Below are 22111 nucleotides of genomic sequence, written 5' to 3' on the forward strand. Positions count from 1 at the left end.
AACTCGCCACATTACTATCTTAAAGAGGAACTCCAGTGAAAGTAATGCAATAAAAAAGTGCTTCATTTTTACAATAATTATGTATAAATGATTTAGTCAGTGTTTGCCCATTGTAAAATCTTTTAAATCCCTGATTTACATTCTGACATTTATTACATGGTGACATTTTTACTGTGGGCAGGTGATGCAGGTGATGTAGCTGCTGCATGCTTTTTTTGGCAGTTGGAAACAGCTGTAAACAGCTATTTCCCACAATGCAGTAAGGTTCACAGACAGGAAACTGCCAAGAGTACTCACTCAGAGTTTCTTGTGGGAGGGGTTTCACCAAAATATCAGCCATACAGTGCCCCCTGATGGTCTGTTTGTGAAAAGGAATAGATTTCTCATGTAAAAGGGGGTATCGGGTACTGATTGGGATAAAGTTCAATTCTTGGTCTGAGTTTCTCTTTAAGTTTTCCAAAATGTTAGAAATATGCAGATTTGGCAGACTATGTGTGCAGCCATTGAAACACATTTCATTCCCCAAATATTTACCTAACATGCATCAAAAGGCTTCTGTTTTGACACTTCTAGCTTAGCCAAAAAAAATGTGTATTTTTCTTTTTATGATTAAGCCAACAAATGGTCTCACTTTAACGTTGGGTGTCCTGCTTTCTCTGTAAATATTGTAATATGAAGCTCTTCTTCCAGCTAGTAAAGTCCAGTGAGAATCCTTCTAACAAAAATGTGTGTACTCTTGTGCGCTGGTCATTTTCATATTCTGTAAGTATAATGTTTAAGCTTGACAAAGTGAAATGGAAATTTACCAGGAATTCACACTTTTAATTCCACTCTCTTCACCTCGTCAACAGGGAAGCAAACTCCACATCTCTGCATCATCAGGAAGGCAAATAACTGCCGTTCTGCCGTGCTTGAGAGCAACAACGTTCCCATGTTTAACTGTGAAAGTAACTCATGCCTTAAGAATAAATATTACCATTCCCACCATGTGAATCCTGTGAACTTCAAAAAGCTTAAAATGATGAAAACGTTTTCAACAAACAATTCCATATTAGCAGGTCTCATGGACTGAAGTGATGTAATTGCTGAAGATAGTGAAGATGCCTGGGAACTCTGAGTCATGGTTTACTTCAGATCTCTACAATACTGTACTATGGAGCTTTTATAAACCAATGCTGATGATGATAGGTTGATGACAATAAAGATAATCATAATTAGTAAAAAAAAAAAAAATGTTCTTACATAGAACAGTCATACCCAACTGCAACTTAACCTCTTGAGGACCACAGTGCTAAACCCCCTAGTGACCAGGCCATTTTTAGTAAAATAGGCCACTGCAGCTTTAAGGCCAAGCTGCAGGGCCACACAACCCAGCACACAAGTGATCCCCACCCCTTTCTCCCCACCAACAGAGCTCTCTGTTGGTGGGGTCTGATCGCTCCCCCGTGTTTATTTTTGTTTATATAAATATTTTTATCATTTTTTTAATAAAAAACCTTGTTACTTTAAATATTTCCCCTCCCCACAGCCGGCCAATCATTGCGATCGTCTGTCATAGGCTTCTGCCTATGAGAGCCGATCGCTCTCCAGTGTCCCAGGGGCACAGCCGTGTCACAAGGACTTTACGCTGATCTGCGTTAGGCGGTCCTGGGGCTGCTGCTGCGGCCACGCCCATCAGTGTGATGCGGTCGGCAAGCAGTTAAAGTGTATTTGGGGCGAACCTTGGGTCAAAAAAAGGAGGATACTTCGCTGGCTTCCAATCCAATTCTGCATCAGGTGACACTGCTGTCCAACTGGACAGCAGGTTGTCACTTGGGTGTGCGTCACTGTCTGGTGCACTAAGACGTGCTTTGGGCGCGCATGACTGATTTGGCGGCTGCTGCTGGGAGTTCTCCGTGCATGATTCAATGTAATGTTTTCAACATAATTTTATGTTTGTTTCAGTCCCCCAGCAGTCTGAAGTATGTTGACCCGGCCCTTGACCGAAAAAGTTTGGGGACCCCTGCTCTACAGGATCCAGAGGAGTCCCTCTTCTTAGGTAAGTATCTCCTTTTTCACCTGAGGTTTGCCTCAGGTACACTTTAAAGTCCAGCTAAACCCAGAATTGAACAAGACAAATTCAAACAGCATTTCAGATGATAAATTAATGCAGCATATAAAAGTAAATAATAACTATTTCATGCACCAAATATGCTTACGAGCACAGTACAACTCGCTGGTGGGTGGGTTAGTTAGATGTGACTGTGAGGCACTCAAAGTAGGAAGAAGGCATAATACATTACTGTAGAAAACATGGCTGAAAGTGTTGATGAAAGGTAAAGAAAGAGGTAGTGATAAAGAGCATGAAAACAGAACATGCAGTAGTATTCCCTGCTATTTCTTGCAGGATCTGGTTGTAATGTGAATTGCACATGTGGTTTCTTAGTTACCCATTTCACTACCCTCTTCCATATTCAATTGTATACTAAAGTGACAAGGTAGCTTGTGTTAATCACTACAGTATGCTGGCATGCAGACATAGACTCATGGTTCACAGGAAGTAGATGGTGAGGAGGTGGAAGACCTCACTTTCTGAACAGGCAACCAACCAGTGTAAAGGTCTTATATCTGTATGGATAGGTATAAACCTGCAGGCAAGCAGAAATAATAAATTAATTTTTAAACTTTAAAAAAATGCATTTCCAAAAGTAATACCTGTAATTTTCACCAGTGGTATTGCAAGAGTAAATACTTGATGCACCTATTCCGAAGATGCTGCACAGTGCTCCAATCCTTCTGCTGCACTAAATACTGATAGGTCAACTACCAATTTTCAGGAGACAAAAAAAAAATTGATTCTCCAAAACGCTGTGCCCAGCAGGTTCAGGTGACACTTAGTGATATGTGCAGTACCACATTATCATTGTAGTTAGCATAGCCTTGATGTGCAGGAGGGTCGCTGCTGCATACGGGAAGACTGAAAGACGCAAGTGAGCCAGAAGAAGAGTGTATCTGTTTTTTGTTATAAGTGCCAGTGAACCATGATGTGGTGAGCATGCTGCCTAATTTTATTTGTAGTCGGGGAACACTGCCTATTTATTTAATTTGGCTGTAGGTGCTGCCCCATGGGGACCCCTCTGCAAGATGGCGTTATTTGGGGGTAACATGCTACCTAATTATCTTTTGTGGTGGTACACTGCCTAAGTATGTTGTTTGGGGAAATGTTCTGCCTAATAGTGTTGTTTCTTGGCCCTGAAACCAGAGTGTGCAGCCTGGCTGTAACAGCCTAAAGGGGACAGAATGCACTGTACTGATGGGGCCATGATGACAGAAATGTATTGACAGGCTGTACTGACAGGGCTATACTGACAGGCACCAGAATGGTGGACAGGGCAGACAAGTAGTAACAGGTACAGACTACACTGGGATGGTGACAGGACAATGGACTGGCAGGACACAAACAGATAAACAACAATATACTGTAGGTAGAGCTAGGACAGGAATGGCATGGAAAGGACTGGCATGACAGAACAAGCAGGAATAGGACTGTACTAACAGAACAGGCAGGGATCAGGCTAGTGGCAAACAATGCTCAGGCCAGACTGGTAGCTAACTAAACCAACAACCTAACAGGCAGGCAGGCTAGAACAGGCAAAACAGTTAGAAGCTAAGATCAATAAGAAACACAGAGAACCCAATATAGTGTAGTATGTATTGGAAACCGTGGATAAATGTAATTGTGAGATGAATATACTCACAAACATGGGTTACCTCTTAGGCAACCACTGTAGATGCAGGTGAGGAGATTATACCTGTCCTCACTCAGGAGTAAGATGTCGCTCTCTGTAGATCAAAAAAGGAGGGGTAGGTCACCCCTCCACCAGGGGTGGACACAGTTTTATCGTAAGAGAACAGAGGCGCCAGCAGGATAAAAGGTAATAAAAATTTTAAAATTTGCTGGGAGGCAGTGGTGGACTTACCTCCGGAAAGCAGACTCAAAATACTGTCTAAATTTAACAAATACCATTTATTATTGGTTCCCCAAAAGATGCAATGTGTTTCGCAGGCACAGCCCGCTTCATCAGGCAATAAGATAGGGGACAAACAGCAGCTCGTCAGTAGCACGAATAGCAGGGGACGCCAAACTGGAAGTCCACCGAGTCAGCGCCCCTGCACCAATGAGGAGTCGCCGATAGACTTGGGGGCTGGTGAGTAGTAAGCAGTATTACAGGGGTGCAGTCTAATAATTTAATACAGCCAAGTGAAAAGTTTAAATAATGCAAACTACCCCACAGTGACTCTGTACAGTGAAAAAGGGTGTCCCCAAATTTAGGTGCTGGGTGAAGTTGCTGGTAAGAATGAGCAATATAACTGATTGTGTAATAGCGGACACTAGATAATGCTGATAGGAGCGTATCAGTAATATTACCAATATTCTACTATCGCTTTACTTAAAGGAAACCAGAGCTGAATTAAATTAAGAGTTTATACATACCTGGGGCTTCCTCCATCTCCATGCGCACGGATCGCTCCCACGCCATCGTCCTCAACCTTCTCCCTCTTTGGTACCTGGTCCTGTAACTTCAGCCAGACGCGGCAAGTCTGCACAAGAGAAGTGCGCCCTCTACCAGGGTTGCCAACCTAATTTCTAATTTTTGACGGACAAAAGGCCTAAAAAAGCAGGACACCCAAAATTTTGGACGGACAGGGGGCGGAGTTGGGGGCGGAGTCAAAAGCGCACTTTTAAAGTGCACCTGAACTGAGAGGGATATGGAGGTTTCCTTTCAAACAATACCAGTTGCTTGGCAGTCCTGCTGATCTCTTCAGCTGCATTAACAGCTGAATCACACACCTGAAACAAGCATGCAGCTAATCCAGTCTGACTTCAGTCAGAGCACCTGATCTGCATGCTTGTTCAGGGGCTGTGGCTAAAAGTATTAGAGACACGGGAACAGCAGGAGAGTCAGGCAACTGGTATTATTTTAAAAGGAAAAATTAACATCCTTCTCAGTTTAGGTTTACTTCAAGTAGAGTTGTGGGTGGCGCAAAGCTCTGGGCATTATTAAAATTGACATGATCTTCCACAGCATTTAATATAGTCAGGTCAGTCACTGTCCTCAGGGGAACTCGCAATCTAATCCGTACCACAGTCAAAATGCAATGCCTGCTGTATTATTATTAAGTATTTATAGAGCACTGACATCCCCTGCAGCACATTACAGAGTACATAGTCATGTCACTGACTTTCCTCAGAGAAGCTCACAATCTAATCCTACCATACTCGGAGTCCAATGCCCTACCATATTATTATTATGTATTTATATAGCAGTGACATCTTCTGCAGCACTTTACAGAGTACATAGTCATGTCACTGACTGTCCTCAGAGGAGCTCACAATCTAATCTTACCATAGTCATAGCCTAATGTCCTACCATATTAATATGTATTTATATAGCACTGACATCTTCTGCAGCACTGTACAGAGTACATAGTCATGTCACTGACTTTCCTCAGAGGAGCTCACAATCTAATCCTAGCATAGTCTAATGTCCTACCAAATAATTATTGGCTGGATAATGTGATGGTTAAGGGCTCTTCCTATTCAGTAAGCCAGCACCTATTCAGTAAGGAGTTTTGGGCAAGACTCCCTAACACTGCTACTGCCTACTGAGTGCGCACTAGTGGCTGCCTCGCAAGCGCTTTGAGTCCGACAGGATAAAAGCGCTGTACAAAAAAAAGGAATTGAAGGAATTATTATGCATTTATATAGCAGTAAACATCTTCTGCAGCACATTACAGAGTACATAGTCATGTCACTGACTGTCCTCAGAGGAGCTTAAACTCTAATCCAGTCATAGTCTAATGTCCTACCATATTATTATGTAGTTATACAGCACTGACATCTTCTGCAGAACTTTACTGTCCTCAGACTAGCTCACAATCTATAGACCCCAGCTTCTATAGTAAATAGAGGGGAAAGCTGTACACTGGCCTGATCAGAGCAGCTCACAAGCCATTATAAAGTGACACCATGCAGAATTTCCCTTTCAGAGCAGGATTCTAGTGATTTTATCTGTACAAAGCTGGGCTCAGGTTTCAGCTGTGAATCACCCTGGCTTCACTCCTTGTCAATGCAAATAAGCCCCATGCCCTGTCTTGGGAACTGCTCCCATCCCTCCTGTGACCCCATTCAAATTTTTGAGGAATGCTGCCCAGCAGATAACAGTGCAGAGCAAGGAGGATTCTTCCATCTGAAGTGTCGCTGCCTGTTACACTGATCAGCTTCCTCCTGGCTTGCAGGAGAGCTGAATCTGACAGGCTGTGAGCAGCAGAGATAAGGAGGATTGCACACAGTGATACCTGGAGAAGGACTAGTTCAGGGATCACAGTTACCTCCGCATGGCAGAGACCAGGACTCCGGGGTTGTGGGGGCGTGGCACGCTTGGCTGTCTCTCTCGCTTCTATTGGCTGGATAGAGCCGACAGCCGGAAAAGAAGGCTTCTGATTGGAGGGCGGGAGGAGGAGGAGGCGGCAGCAGACTTCTATCCCTGCTGTAACTGGTCTGGCTTGCTGAACTGTGCCGTTATAGTGGGAGCTGTGCTGGCTCTCTAGAAATGACCCAAAAACTGAAATTGATTTATTTTGACGGACAGCAAACTTGTAAATACGGACAGTACGGACATGATTAATTTTAAGTGGTTTGTACGGACTGCCCGTCCATAGACGGACGGTTGGCAACCCTGCCCTCTACATATCTCTCCAGCGGCTGCTGGTCTAAAAGGTCTATGTAGTGGGGAATTTTAAGGGGATGCAAACATAAGTTACCTGGAGAGCTCATTAACCACTTGCTGACCGCGCACTCATAACGCGCGTCGGCAAAGTGGCAGCTGCAGGACCAGCGACGCAGTATTGCATCGCCAGCTGCAGTCTAATTAATCAGGAAGCAGCCGCTCGCGCGAGCGGCTGCTTCCTGTCAATTCACGGCGGGGGGCTCCGTGAATAGCCTGCGGGCCGCCGATCGCGGCTCGCAGGCTAAATGTAAACACAAGCGGAAATAATCCGCTTTGTTTACATTGTACGGCGCTGCTGCGCAGCAGCGCCGTAAGGCAGATCGGCGATCCCCGGCCAATCAGCGGCCGGGGATCGCCGCCATGTGACATGGGACAGCCTGTCACTGGCTGCACAGGACAGATAGCGTCACCAGAGGGGTAGCAGGTAGGAGAGGGAGGGGGAATTTCGCCGCGGAAGGGGGCTTTGAGGTGCCCCCCCCGCAACACCCACAGCATGCAGAAGCGATCAGACCCCCCCAGCACATCATCCCCCTAGGGGGGAAAAAAGGGGGGCGATCTGATCGCTCTGCATGCCAGCTGATCTGTGCTGGGGGCTGTAGAGCCCACCCAGCACAGATCTGAAAATACAGCGCTGGTCCTTAAGGGGGGGTAAAGGCTAGGTCCTCAAGTGGTTAAATGTATTCATGTATTAATGTTTTCATGAAAAACATGTTAAAATGCAGCAAGAGCCTGTGGCTAAGGTTCACCTGGGCAGAAACCTTCAAAATGTAGAACTATCAGAAAATCTAACATCATGTGTACATCTTCGTATTTATAAGACAAAGAAAAATGAATACATACAGTATATATGTGTAGATCCCCTCAAAGCAAGGGAGGGAGACTTGAGTGTTGCACAATAAAGGCAGCTAGTGTAACATTTACCAAAATCCCGCAAAACTCCAAAGAAGGATTTTGATAGTTCTACATTTTTAAAGTCTCTGCCCAGTCAATTCTTAGGCCCTTGAATCATTTTAACATAACTTATGTTTACTCTCTGTTGAAAGCCCCCACCACATATGCCTCGGGGGATGACTTCTTCGCAGTGGGAGTGACGAGTACTTAATAAGTTGCATGCAAGCTGTCAGGAACCGGCCCCACGGCAAGCCTGCAGATACGGTTCCCAACTGCGGGTTTGACCAAATCGAGAAGGGAAGCAGCCTTAGTCGAGTTAACACAAGGCTGTGACCCCTCAGAACACTTCTCACTGCCACCACGAGCTGTTGCTAGACACTTCCACTCTGCTGTCGAGTGATCTGCACGAAATCCGCGTTTCCGTATTCGGGTAAGCTTTGCGCTTAAGGCCGAATCCGGGAACGCCACACACACACACACACACAGTACAATCGTACAGTAGCACGGCACAATCAGGCACGGAACTTGTAATGCAAGTTACACTGCAGTCTCTCCTTCTAGGCTATGAGCGTTAGTTTAGTACAGCAGAAGTCAAACTTATTAAATAACGATTTAATATTCCAGAAAAAGTGGAACAATGCAGAAAATAATATATACAAAAGATTTACAAAAACAAAGTAAAAGTTACAAAGTAAAAGTTACAACGATACACACAAGACAATTTGCTTAAAAATAAAACGGGAATAAACAGAAATTGAACTTTTACCAGCGCAAATGTCCAACCATGGAGAGACATGAATTTTCTGATTCAATCGGGGTCATCTCTAGCGATGTGCTACCCTCAGGAGAAGATGATTTGTGAAAGTCTTCTGCTGGCTCTTTTATCCTGATTTGTTGCCCAGGGCAATGGATGTTCAGTCCCACAATCTAATGCAATTTCCCCAAAGTGTAACATCACCGTCTGCCGAGCTGCCTGTCACATCTGGGCTAGCTGTGACATGCAAATGTCAAGGTTTTTCCTGCTCCCGGTTACAGGTGACAACTTTGAGCAAGACTTTCAACATTCCAGCAGGCTGTCATATGTAAATTCCAGAGTTTCCTGTTAGCCCCTTGAAGTTCCCAGACTCCGGTATATTGGCTTGTTTATTTATACACAAAGTTCAAAGCAAAGTATACATATGAGACCGTATTCAGACCAGAGGGTCCGACCACCTGTATAGGCTTCAAAGCAACTGTCTGATTAAGTGTTTCCTAATTAGAAGCAGACAATGGTAGCTTCCCCTGCTGGAGTTAATTTACATTTACATACAGGAACTCACATGAAGCCCGCTGCAAGACTGGCATACATACACCTCTGAAAGATACACAGCAGATGAAAAATAGGTCTTCCACGAGATATAACACGGCTGCTATGTTCTGCATATTACCGTACATATCATCATCACCCCAATATATCATCACACAAGCTATTACAGAAACCGACATCCTCCAGTAGAAGACAGGTGCATTTTATTTGAATGCTGGGTGTGTATTTTATCCCACAAGTGGGGCTTGCGCTCTCAAGCAGGTAGTCATAAGGATGCATTCTGTTTTAGGTAGCGCTGTTGCTTTCCTCGCCATATGCCTTTTTATTTGTCACAATTTAATACTTGTTACTTATATATTTGTCTCTACTGAGAAAAAATGATTAACTTCCTGCCCACATTCTATTTATAGCTTACTTGAACTAACATGTGACATGATGAGATAAACATGGGTGGTAGTGTACTAGTCCTAATAACTTATTTGATGTACCTTTTATTTTATTTTTTCACAGCCAGGTGCATATCTAGGACCCACCGGGGCCCCCTGCAGATTTTCAGAGCGGGCCCCCCCCTCCCTGGGGTCCGCTCGGGGCCATTTTGTGGGGGCTGGAGGGGTGGCAGCATGAGGGGAAAGCCATGGCCACAGTCGGCGGGGCTCTCCCCTCTGCGCTCCCCTCCAGCTTACAGAAGTGTCCGTGGGCAGCGCGAACAGCGGCGAGCAGCGGCGTGCAGCAAACAGATACATACCTTCCGTGCGCTCCAGCCAGTGCGTTCCTCTCGCTAGCCTCTGACGCGACTTCCTGTTAGACCGGAAGTCATTTCGGAGGCTAGAGAGAGGAACGCAGGCTGGTGGAGCGCACGGAAGGTATGTATCTGTTTGCTGCCCGCCGCTGTTCGCGCTGCCCACGAACACTTCTTTAAGCTGGAGGGGAGTGCAGGGGGGAGAGCCCCGAGGTGAGAGGGGTGGCAGCATGAAGGGAAAGCCGTGGCCACAGTCGGCGGGGAGAGGGGAAATTCACGGCTTTCCCCTCATGCTGCCACCCCTCCAGCCCCCACAAAATGGCCCCCCCGCGGGAGCTGGGGCTGCAGGACCTATTGTTACGCCAGTGTTCACAGCATGGTTTAAAATTAGTGCTGTCCCAAACTGGACAGTTGAACAGCAGTCTAATGCAGCCCAGGCTCTCCTGAAAAGTAAACAGAAACCAAATATTATTTTGCTGAAGAAGAATTGCAAGTATGTTTTCCATCACATGGTCTTGGCTGCTGCTATTTAGAATTCACTCTTACAAAATTAGCCCTTAAATTGAAAATACAAATATGAGACTCTATTTCTATTTACTATTATTAATTATTATTACCCATACTATTAATTACCGCTAACATTTATTTTCAGTTCTGGGTTGCTTTAAAGCCAGAATAAAATAACCATGTTGGGAGGAGGTGGGTTTTAGGTTACAGGGCTGATTTCGATGAGCAAACAAAAGCTTTTATCAAAAGGGAGGGCGGGGGATAGGACACTAAACTGTTTGAAGTACAGAATCACACTTACATTCATACCTTCCCCTGGATACATATGGTAAGAGAGAAGGGGGGGGGGGGGGAATAGCAGCTCCTACAGCTCTTAGAAACCAGGACGGCAGAAAATAATAGCTGTTTGGGTCCCTTTAAAGGACCACTATCACGAAAAATTGTAAAATTTAAAATACATGTAAACATATTCAAATAAGAAGTACATTTCTTTCAGAGTAAAATGAGCCATAAATTACATTTCTCCTATGTTGCTATCACTTACAGTAGGTAGTAGAAATCTGACTGAACCGACAGGTGTTGGACTAGCCTATCTCCTTATGGGGTATTCTCAGTTCTTTTGTTTAGTTTCAAAAGCACTTAGTGAACGGCAGTTGCTCTGTACAACTGCCAAAAAAGTGTGAAGCGAGCAGGGAGGCTGACCAGCATCTTTGTATAAATCCTTTTCAGGGAATGTCTTTATAAAGAATAAAAGGCTTGCTGAGAATCCCCCATGATGAGATGGACTAGTTCAAAATCTGTCCTTATTTGTATATGTTTGTAAACTCCAAGCATGATATCATATCTGTACCCGAATTGGGGTTGTTTGAATAGAGCGCTATTTTGATCTTGGGGTACCCTGTAATTTGGGGTCCCTTCTGTAAGTAATCTCTTTAACCTCCCTGGCATTCAGTTTCTGATGGATTTTTGTGCAAAAAAGTGATTTCATTAATTTTCATAACCCTTTTTTCCTGTAACTTACAAAAATGTGTCAAGCAGAGGTCTAGTATAATAAAAACTTGAAATACAAAATCAAATTAAAACTAAGATTTCAAAATTACTCCCCAAAATCTCTGATCATTTCCACTTCCAAGCTGCAGCTGCTCAACCTGCACTAATAGGAATGTAAAGGTAGCCATAGATCTAGAGATGATAGGCAGACTCGACCAAGAGACAAATCTCTCTCTGATGAAATCTGATTAGAGAGAGATCTGTCGGCTGGCCATACACCGCAGGCTGAGTCCCGCTCCATTTTAGCATAAAAATCTCTCATTCGCCACCTCGCCACTGGTCCCCTAGTGTATAAATGTATCCCCCATGCTTGCATTTATACATTACCTGTCCTGTGTTGCCCACTGTGCATTTCTAATCTGTCTTCTGAATCCTCTGCAGGTTATTGTATTGAATTTAATACAAAAAAAAAGTTTGTTTGCCACCAAATGATGAAAATTTACTTTTTATTTTATTTACTCTCCCAGTACAGGTAGCCAGGTATAGATTGGCATGGGATTGAGGCACGGTGAGTAACATCTTAGGGAAGGACGCCTATACTGGGCCACATATAGCTACCTAACCTATACTGGGGCACTTATAGTTAGCTAACCTATTCTGGGGGCACATGGTGCTCTAGAGAACCTGGTAGGCATTTTACCCTCAAAAAAAGTGGTGAAAAAGCAGAAATGCTTGCTAAGCACATGTGAATAGAGCTCAGATCCACGTTAATACCTCATTTGGTACTACTTTGGTACTGATGTAAAAGAGAGATGTTTGCTTTTCATAGATATTGTCAGTTTTTGTTTGTTTGTTTTTTGTTTTGTTTAACCACTTCCTAACCAGCTGTTTCTGGTCCCTTGAGGACCAGAGACTTTTTGGTCAAAAAGGGGGCTCATCAACGCCATGCTGCACGGACTCATCTCTCTTACGGCTCGCACCGCTCCCCCGTCGCTGAAGCCCAGTTACAGCAGAGCTCTGTGAGGAGGTCAAGAGACAAATTTATAAGCTCCTGACCCTGTGATCACTGTGAAACAATGTGACTGAGGGAGAAAGTGGCGAGATTGGTGGTAGCGACAGGAGTGTGTGGCGCAGTATTTGAAATCTATGACCTGGCAGAAATAACGGCGTATATTTCAATTACCAAGGTCCAGAAGCAGTTAATGTATGTGAAGCAGAAACTAGCAGCTTCTATTTCAAACCACTCATTTTTGTTCTCATTCACTCCATATCATGTGACTGTGCAGTATGTTGTGCAATTAAAATTGTTTTCTTCTGGTTATAATTGAATAATTCAGTTCACTATGAAGTTACTACAGCTGAAGTACACTTTTGATTTGCTATATATTTATCTAAATCTGATTATTCATTACACATTCGTTGCTTATATAAGTTAAAGAAACCGTTATGTATGCCCTTGTGCATAAATCATCAGGATTATGTTTTAGCTCTAAACTTTGCAGAGCTAGACATGAATACATTATCTATTAACTAGAAATAAGCCTGCCCGCTTAAAAAAGGGCGATAGGGCTTTGCTGCGACCCCCTTCTCCCCCCCACCACAAGGGCTGTGCTCCCCAACGTGCACGCCTACCCCCTGCACTTGTCCTCCTGCAGTCCTAAGTGTGCTTACGTGCTGCGCATGCATGCTGGCCTAAACGCACTGACACATGAGGACACGGATATTGTTATATAGGAATTTTTTTTGCTGCCCACTCCTACTCATCACATCTTTTAATAAAAAGTCTTAAGTCAGAATCGAAGGGTGTGCCAAAGCTATTTATTTCTTGAAAGACATGCTAACACGGAAGACTTCTTTACAGGGGTTGGATGTTGCAACCTATACATGCAGCTTGCTACCAGTGTTGCTTGTAAATGTTCGCATTGAAAATAATATTTTTGATTTCAAAATTTTTTTGTCAAAAATTGGCTTGTGTTTTTGCGGTTTTTCAGAAAATGAGAAAAAGCCGTATTTTTACCATGAAAAATCATAAAAAGTGCAACAGCGCAGAAAAAAAATATTTTTACAGCAAAAAATGCCACATTTTTAAAACTAAAATTCGTGGAAAGTGCAAAAAACGTGAGAAATAAAACAACATTTGCTATGGAATTTTTGCTCAAAAATCAAATTTAACATTATTTTTGCAAAAATGAACATGAAAAGAATATTGGCTCATCACTGCTTTCTACTTAAAATGTTCTCAGCAGGGTTATGGACTATTGCACCCCTGATGACAGGATACAAGACAACAGCTGTATTTAGAAAGAGTATGGCAATACATCCCTATACATGCTAATGTTCCACTGCTTACCCAGGCTGTATCTCAATTATTATTTCATACAAGCTAACACACAGTGACGTAGCCAGGGCCGAATTTACTATAAGTGTAACATCTGTAGGAATGGCGGCTGGGGACACGCAGGGTGTACCCGCAGCCGCCTTTGCTTCCTCTTCTCAGACCTCATCCGTTCCGTTGGCGTCTAGCACGCCGGGAACGGTATTGTCATCTGCTCATAGGGTCGCTGTTTCGCACGGGCGCGTGCGGAGACAGGACTTTTATGCTGGGAGAAGGCACGTCAGCTGACCTGCCGGTCGGCTGATATCAGAGGTGACTCTCGCCGCTCGGATTGGCTGTTCCGAGATGGGCACGGCTGAGAGTCTTCCTCTGCTTCATAAAGCCTTCGTTCACCATTCGCAAACTGTCTGCTGACGTGAATACTTTGTGTTAGCGCTCAGACCTTAGACAAGTTCCCAGGTGTTGAAACCAAGGACTTCACATAGACTAGGAATTGTGATATTGTTATTGATTACTTGTGTATGATTCTGGCTATACTCTGACCTCGCATTTGCTTACTGATTCTGTACTTCCGCCTATCTGATCCTTGTTGCTGAACTTCTGCCTGATTACCTACTATTCTCTTGCCTATCGCTCTGTACTGATATTACCTCTCTGTTACCGAACCTTGCCTGTCTGAGCACTCCTCTCACCAGTGGGCCCTTGCCACTGGTGAGGTGTTTATATATGCCCACCAGCTCCTCTGGTGAGGTGACACTTGTTTCTGATAGTCCCTTGCCAGCTCCTCTGGTAAGGTTTTGTTAAACTAAACAGTTACCGTGTCTGATAGTACTTTAACAGCTCCTCTGGTAAAGTCTTGTTAATTAATACTGTCTTATCACTGATAGCACCTTGCCAGCTCGACTGGTAAGGTGTTGCCAAACTATCTCGTTCTGTTGTAGCTAGGACCCACCAGATCCTCTGGTGAGGGCTAGCGCTGATTCCAGTTAGTACCCACCAGTTACTCTGGTGAGGTTCAGGGCCCTTTTCCACCTGCAATCGCTAGCGTTCACGCTGAACGCTAGCGATTGCTGAATCGCAAAACCGGCGATTCCCCCGACGTTTGCGGCCGCGATTTTGCTATGCTATGCACTGCATAGCAAAATCGCGGCAATTATCGCTCCGCCGCGCGTTCGCGTTCCCGACAAAAGCGAATCGCGGTAGTGGAAATGACCTACCGCGATTCCTATGTTAAAAAGCAAACCGTAGCGATTGTAAAATCGCTAGCGGTTTGCGGTTTTGCGATTCAGCCAGCGCAAACGCGCTGGTGGAAAAGGGCCCTCAGAGTTAGTATATAGCTCCAGTGACTGATAGTACCTTGCCAGGTCCTCTGGTAAGGGCTAGCTAAACTACTCAGGCACTTGTGCTGTTAGTACCTTACCAGCTCCTCTGGTAAGGTTTAGCCAAACTGCTTTTACTCTCTCTTTTGCTTATACTTTACCAGCTCCTCTGGTAAAGGTCCATGTTTATATTTCTGTTGTTGGACTCTCCAGCTCCACTGGAGAAGTCTATACTGTTGCACCAAACACCACACCTTACACTCTGCTAGCTACACTTGTATTATTGGTGATACAGCAGATCACCACATAATCAGGTATAGCGTCTGTATTATTTGTGGTTCTGCAGAGCACAAATAATCAGACGTCTGAGTTGCAGCACCCAATCGTTACAATAAGGCACTGTAGGCACGTGTCTACAGGTAAATATGAAAACACACCTGATTATGTAATCTAGTTCATCTTCACTTGGTTTTTCATCTTCTTCTTCACCTGGTTCTACTTCACCTGGTTCTTCTTCTTCTACCTCATCATCTGGTTCTTCTTCTTCTTCACCTGGTTCTTCTTCTTCTTCTTCACCCCCTGGTTCTTCTTCACCTGGTTCTTCTTCTTCCTCCTCATCATCTGTTCTTCTTCTTCACCCCCTGGTTCTTCTTCTTCTTCACCTGGTTCTTCTTCTTCTTCACCCCCTGGTTCTTCTTCTTCTTCACCCCCTGGTTCTTCTTCTTCTTCACCCCCTGGTTCTTCTTTTTCTTCACCTGGTTCTTCTTCACCTGGTTGTTCTTCTTCTTCTTCACCTGGTTCGTCTTCTTCTTCACCTGCTTCTTCTTCTTCTTCACCTGGTTTTTCTTATTCTTCTTCGTAATTTTTTTTTTCACATTCTTCCTCTTGTACCCAACTTAATGGTTTTTCCCTTACAGAATTGTTTTAAAAAAATTTCTTCAACAGCATAGCTAAATTTGTGGCATAATAGCTAGTGGCGCATGGCAGCAGCGCATAATTCTGTGGACCCTGGTGGTGGGAACACAGACAGCAGGAGGTTAAATACAGCAGCAGCAGGAGGGGGAGGAGGAGTGATGTGTGGCAGCAGGCAATGTAACGGGCCATGGCACCTAGCGTTGGTACCACGGCTGTAATAAACACCATACAGCAGGAGGTTCCAGACAGCAGTCGTGAAGCCCACATTGTGTCCAATACACAACTGGGACAGCACAGTTTTCAACCCAGACACCTCAGAATATTTTTTTTTTGGGGACCAAAAAATGTAGCTATTGTAGTGGCGTAATAGCTAGTGGCGCATGGCAGCAGCGCATAATTCTGTGGACCCTGGCGGTGGGAACACAAACAGCAGGAGGTTAAATACAGCAGCAGCAGAAGGAGGAGGAGTGACGTGTGGCAGCAGGCAATGTAACAGGCCATGGCACCTAGCGGTGGTACCACAGCACCTACAGAAAACCCAGGCCAAATTAGCAGGGGACTGAAGGTTGACGTTGTGAAAAAATAATTCCCAGGCACCTCATGTCCTCCTCTCGCCGACAACAGGTGCCTGGAACGTGCCTTCAATCCAGGCCTGGTTGATCTTAAGGAATGTGAGTCTGTCCACGGACTCTGGGGACAGACAAGAGCGCTTCTCGGTGACCATGCCACCGGCCGCACTGAAGCACCTCTCGGACAGCATGCTGGAAGGGGGGCAAGACAGGACTTCCAGGGCGTACTGTGCCAGCTCACTCCAGATCTGTAAGCACTCGACCCAGTACTCCAAGGGGTCCACAGGCTCCTCACCGGTGTCAAGTCCGCTGAAGGACCCTATGTAGTCGGCCACAATCCGGGTCAGGCGCTGGCTGTGACTTTGAGAGGAGGATGCTGCTGCACGCACCTCCTCTCTCGGCTGCTCTACCGTCATGTAGAGTGCCTTAGTCAATGACAGCAGGTCTCCTGGGCGCCTGATGCTGCTGCTGGCTGCAGGCACCGGCTGCTGTGCTGGCTGAACAGGGACAGAGGGGGGTGGAAGGCTGGGGGAAGGCTTCCTCCAAACGCCGAACAAGGCTGTGCTGCAACTCCCTTGTTCGCTGCTCAGTGTCTCCAGCAGGCAGGAACTGACCCACCTTCCCTTTCAGCCGTGGGTCCAGGATCATGCTGATGCAGGCGTCCTCCCGAGCTCTCATCTGCTTAACCCTGGGGTCTGTGCCCAGGCACTGCAGCATGTGTGCTGCCATGGGAAACAGGGTGGACCATCCAGCAGATGTAGCACGTTGGCTGCCGTGAGATTGTTCTTCCCCAGGCTGACCATCTCCAGCTGCGCTTGGCAGTGGCGGGCCTTCACGCTGCTGTTGAGGTGGGGTCACTTGGTGGCGGGAGCTGCTGCTTCTCCCCTGACCCCACGTGGTGGGACTACATAGTGGACTACTGGTGGTGCTGCTGATGCGCCAGAGGATGGACCTGCTGCTTCCTTGCTGGCGCATTCCACCAGGCTGACCCAGTGAGCCGTGAAGGACAGGTAGCGGTCTGTCCCAAAACGGCTGCTCCAGGAGTCCATTGTGATGTGGATCCACTCACTCACGGCATGATCGAGCGAGCGGCCTATGGTCGCCATAGCGAGCCGGTGCAGTGCTGGGATTGCCGTGCGGGGGAGGTAGTGGCGGCCTGGAATTTGCCACTCTGGGATCCCATACTGCAGGAGCGCTCTCATGTCACTCCCCTCCTGCACAAGGGAGTATGGCAGGAGCTGGGAGCACATGGCCTGGGCAAGCAACCCATTCAGCACCCGGATTTGCCTGTTGGTGGGAGGCAGAACCTTCGTCACACTGGGAAAGGTCTCGCTGAGCAGGGTCTGGTGGCGTTTGCCTGCATGGGAGGATGAGGAGGCGACTGTGGAGGGAGAAAATGAGGCCGCTGAGGACTGGCTGCCCAGGAAGGGGGGGGGGGGGCGCAGTGACTTTCTGTGCTCCTGCTGTTGATACTGGATGAGCAAGAGGGTGGGTTGCTGCTGCTGCTCCTGAAGGCTGTGCAGTGGCTGTCTGGCTCTGACCACTGCCTGCGCCACTGTCCTTCAGCTTCAGAAAGTCACAGTAGTCCTCAAAATGTTTGGTTTCCAAGTGGGTCTGCAGGCACGAGGTACCCAACTTTTTCAGATTGCGACCTCTGCTCAGGCTGGCACCGCAACTGTGGCAAATGGCACGGGTCTTATCGTCAACGCACACAGTGAAGTGCCGCCAGACTGGGGATCTCAACTTGCCCTTCAAGCTTGAGGGCTGAGGAGTTTTTTTGCCTTTGGAGGGCTGTTTTTTTCTCCCTTTGCTTGGAGGAGTTTTGGTGCGGATGGTGGTAGCGGCTGAAGCAGCAGGCTGTGGCTCCTGCCTTCCATGCCCTGTGCCGGCCGCCATGCTGCTTCCGCGCCTCTATGCCTGAGACACCTCCTCCTCCGATGATGAGCTGCCCTCACCCAACTGTGGTGGTGGCACATAGGGGCGGTCCTGTACCTCATCATCATCATCATCCCCAAACATCTCCTCTGAGCACCCAACCAACTCTTCTGCCCCAACATCCCCTGCATCAGGCCCCTCCTCCTCCTCAGAAAATTGTGGTTGTTCTGCGCCAAAAACAAACTCCTCCACCTCAAACTCCTCCTCCTCCTCCTTGCATGTCCCCATCATCTCCTCCTCGAACTCTGCAACAATTTCCCTCAAAGCGCTCGCAGTCCCTGGCGTGAAGAGCGAGCTCAGTGAGGGCAGGGTGGTCGCTGGGGTCGACGTGACCTCAAGCGGTGGTGGAGGGCGGCTGCTGCTGCGGACCGGAGTGCAGGTGGTGGCGCTGGAGGTCTGGCTAGGAACTGTGGCTTTCTGCTCCGCCATCATTTCCACGACAGCCTGTGCCTGACTCTCCGCAATGGGACGGGGGCGGAGACCCGTCTCAAAGATGGGCGGAACGCGCTGCTGTTGCGCCTCTGCTCCCTCCTCCACAGCTCTACGGTCAGTGGCTGGCGGCGGACCAGTCACAGACCTGCTGGTGCTGGCAGTGGCTGCAGCAATAATGGGGGCAAAGGGAAGCCTCCTCGTGGCGCCCCTGGATAGTGCTATATAGCATGAACTAATTCCCGCAGGGCGATTGTTTTGTGGTTTTTGGTTTTTGACCCTGCATATTTAGGCATGCGAAAGCAAATGCTTATTTGCATGAGCCAATAGGCCAAATTTGCAAAGCCAGATTTGTCAGGTTCACTTGGTTGATGCACACATGTTCTTTCTCTGTTGTAATTAGCATTGCATTTCTTTTTTCTGAGGGCAGGTAGTGAGTGGCTTGTTTTAGGAGGTGAGAGCCCTGGAGCAGGCTATTTGCGCCTGTCCGCCCCTTATGTGTCGCGCCCAGGTTATGCGCATGTAGCAGAACGCAATGTACGTTGAGGTAAGTGCCTGTTTTTAATCTTGGGAGGTGTGTGCGGGCGGCTCTTCCCGGCGCTGGCCACGCTGGGGAGATCGCCTGCACCCCCCAGCCTCCACCTCCGGGGTGCCGCTGTGTGGGTTCCAGGCGGTGAGAGTGCCTGGGACCCCCGCGGCCCCCCGGTTGTATGGGGGCAAAGGGAAGCCTCCTCGTGGCGCCCCTGGATAGTGCTATATAGCATGAACTAATTCCCGCAGGGCGATTGTTTTGCGGTTTTTGGTTTTTGACCCTGCATATTTAGGCATGCGAAAGCAAATGCTTATTTGCATGAGCAATGTCTCGTGATTAGCCAATAGGCCAAATTTGCAAAGCCAGATTTGTCAGGTTCACTTGGTTGATGCACACATGTTCTTTCTCTGTTGTAATTAGCATTGCATTTCTTTTTTCTGAGGGCAGGTAGTGAGTGGCTTGTTTTAGGAGGTGAGAGCCCTGGAGCAGGCTATTTGCGCCTGTCCGCCCCTTATGTGTCGCGCCCAGGTTATGCGCATATAGCAGAACGCAATGGACGTTGAGGTAAGTGCCTGTTTTTAATCTTGGGAGGTGTGTGCAGGCGGCTCTTCCCGGCGCTGGCCACGCTGGGGAGATCGCCTGCACCCCCCAGCCTCCACCTCCGGGGTGCCGCTGTGTGGGTTCCAGGCGGTGAGAGTGCCTGGGACCCCCGCGGCCCCCCTGTTGTATGGGGGCAAAGGGAAGCCTCCTCGTGGCGCCCTTGGATAGTGCTATATAGCATGAACTAATTCCCGCAGGGCGATTGTTTTGCGGTTTTTGGTTTTGACCCTGCATATTTAGGCATGCGAAAGCAAATGCTTATTTGCATGAGCAATGTCTCGTGATTAGCCATTAGGCCAAATTTGCAAAGCCAGATTTGTCAGGTTCACTTGGTTGATGCACACATGTTCTTTCTCTGTTGTAATTAGCAGCAATAATGCTGCCTCTCCTGGTGGTGCCTCATCCTCTACCTCTGCCAGTCATTGTGCAATAATATAGCAATACAATAAGAAAAACAGATATATATATATATATATATATATATATATATATATATATTGGGAAAGGCTGTAAACTTTAATAAAGAGTCTGGGTTGGTGGTATGACAAAAAAAAAAAAAGGAAAGTTGTTTTTGGTTTTGTTTTTTTTAAATAGTAGTAGAAATAGTACTACTACTAGTAGTGTAGTCTACAGTAGTCGATAACTAACCAGTGTGACAGTCTAGACAGTGACAATAAAAGTCTGTGACACACGGATGCAATCAATAGGGTGAGGCAGATGGCAGGCAGTCACAGATCACAACAGATGCTGGCCTGTAAATTAACTATTACACAGACAGCTGCGGCACTAAATAAACTCAGACTAGAGAGGACAAATTAAGTAAACTAGTGCGTAGGTAACACAACTACTACTAACTATAATATCTAGTAGTAGTGTAGTCTACTACAGTAGTCGATAACTAGTGTGACTGTGACAGACAGTGACAATTAAAGTCTGTGACACACGATGCAATCAATAGGGTGAGGCAGATGGCAGGCAGTCACAGATCACAACAGATGCTGGCCTGTAAAGTAACTAACTGACACAGTACTGAAACTGTGGTGGCCTTCGGCAATAAATAAACTGACAGACTAGCAGTACAAATTAAGTAAACTAGTACGTAGCACAACTACTAACTATAATCCCTAACCTACCTACAGCTAGTAGGCTAAGGCTACCCTAGGCTAGCAGGCCCTAGCCTGCACACAAGACAAGACAAATAACATTTATATAGCGCTTTTCTCCTGGCGGACTCAAAGCGCCAGAGCAGCAGCCACTAGGACGCGCTCTATAGGCGGTAGCAGTGTTAGGGAGACTTGCCAAAGGTCTCCTACTGAATAGGTGCTGGCTTACTGAACAGGCAGAGCAGAGATTCGAACCCTGGTCTCCTGCGTCAGAGGCAGAGCCCTTAACCATTACACCTTCCAGCCACACCACCATCATCACCACCATCCAGCCACACAGACCTAACACTAGCCTAGCACAGTATATAGTATATATACTACACTAGCTGACTGAACTATAACACTCAAATCACTAGCTATCTATAAATCAATACAATCAATGTGTAATAAAGCTGTGTAGGATGCAAAACGCTGGGTTTAGCACAAGAAAAGCACTTGCTCTAAGATGCAGCAGCACTGGAGATGCTACAGTACCACAAGTCACAAGCAAGGACGGGCTCCTTAAGATGGACGCCGCCTTATATAGAGGAGGGGAGGGCCAGGCTCCCCTCCTCTGATTGGTTGCTAGGGCCTCAGCTGGGGGCCTTCTGATTGAGGGGAGGTCCAGGCTACCCTCCTCTGATTTCTTGCTAGGGCCTCGGCTGGGGGCCTTCTGATTGGCCCAATGACGTCATCCCCTAGATACCGCAATCCGGATTCGTGATCACGGGTTAACACCCGTGATCACCGCCGAATTTGAGCGTGACTATCCGGATACATTCGAATTCGGGATCGGTATCGATCTTTGAATTCGAATTAGAGTCTGGATTCATTAACCTCTTGCCGACCGCGTCACGCCGGTAGGCGTGGCCGCGGCGGCAGCCCCAGGACCGCCTAACGCCAATTGGCGTAAAGTCCTGGGGCTCTGTTTTGAATGAGATCGCGCGCACGCTGCGCGCGCATCTCATTCTCGGAGGGCGGAGCTCCGCCCCCTCTTCAGTCTCCGAGCGGCTATTGCCGCTCGGGAGACTGATAGACGGCGTGATCGCCGTCTATTTACCCGTACAGCGCTGCGATCGGCAGCAGCGCTGTACTGGGGACAGCCATGTGACACGGCTGTCCCCCTGGGACA

The 22111-nt window shown here is 46.9% G+C and overlaps 1 protein-coding gene across 1 annotated transcript in view; it reads left to right on the forward strand.

Moving 5' to 3' along the window:
* Positions 1 to 22111, forward strand: part of CNTLN (centlein) — a 540427-nt gene that overhangs the window by 473237 nt on the left and 45079 nt on the right. Inside the window, exon 29 of the mRNA XM_068234381.1 lies at positions 1945 to 2038. Coding sequence (XP_068090482.1) covers positions 1945 to 2038 — 94 coding nt within the window. The remainder of the gene's footprint in view (positions 1 to 1944; positions 2039 to 22111) is intronic.

The sequence above is a fragment of the Hyperolius riggenbachi genome, chromosome 1 (assembly GCF_040937935.1).
Source record: "Hyperolius riggenbachi isolate aHypRig1 chromosome 1, aHypRig1.pri, whole genome shotgun sequence".
NCBI lineage: Eukaryota > Metazoa > Chordata > Amphibia > Anura > Hyperoliidae > Hyperolius > Hyperolius riggenbachi.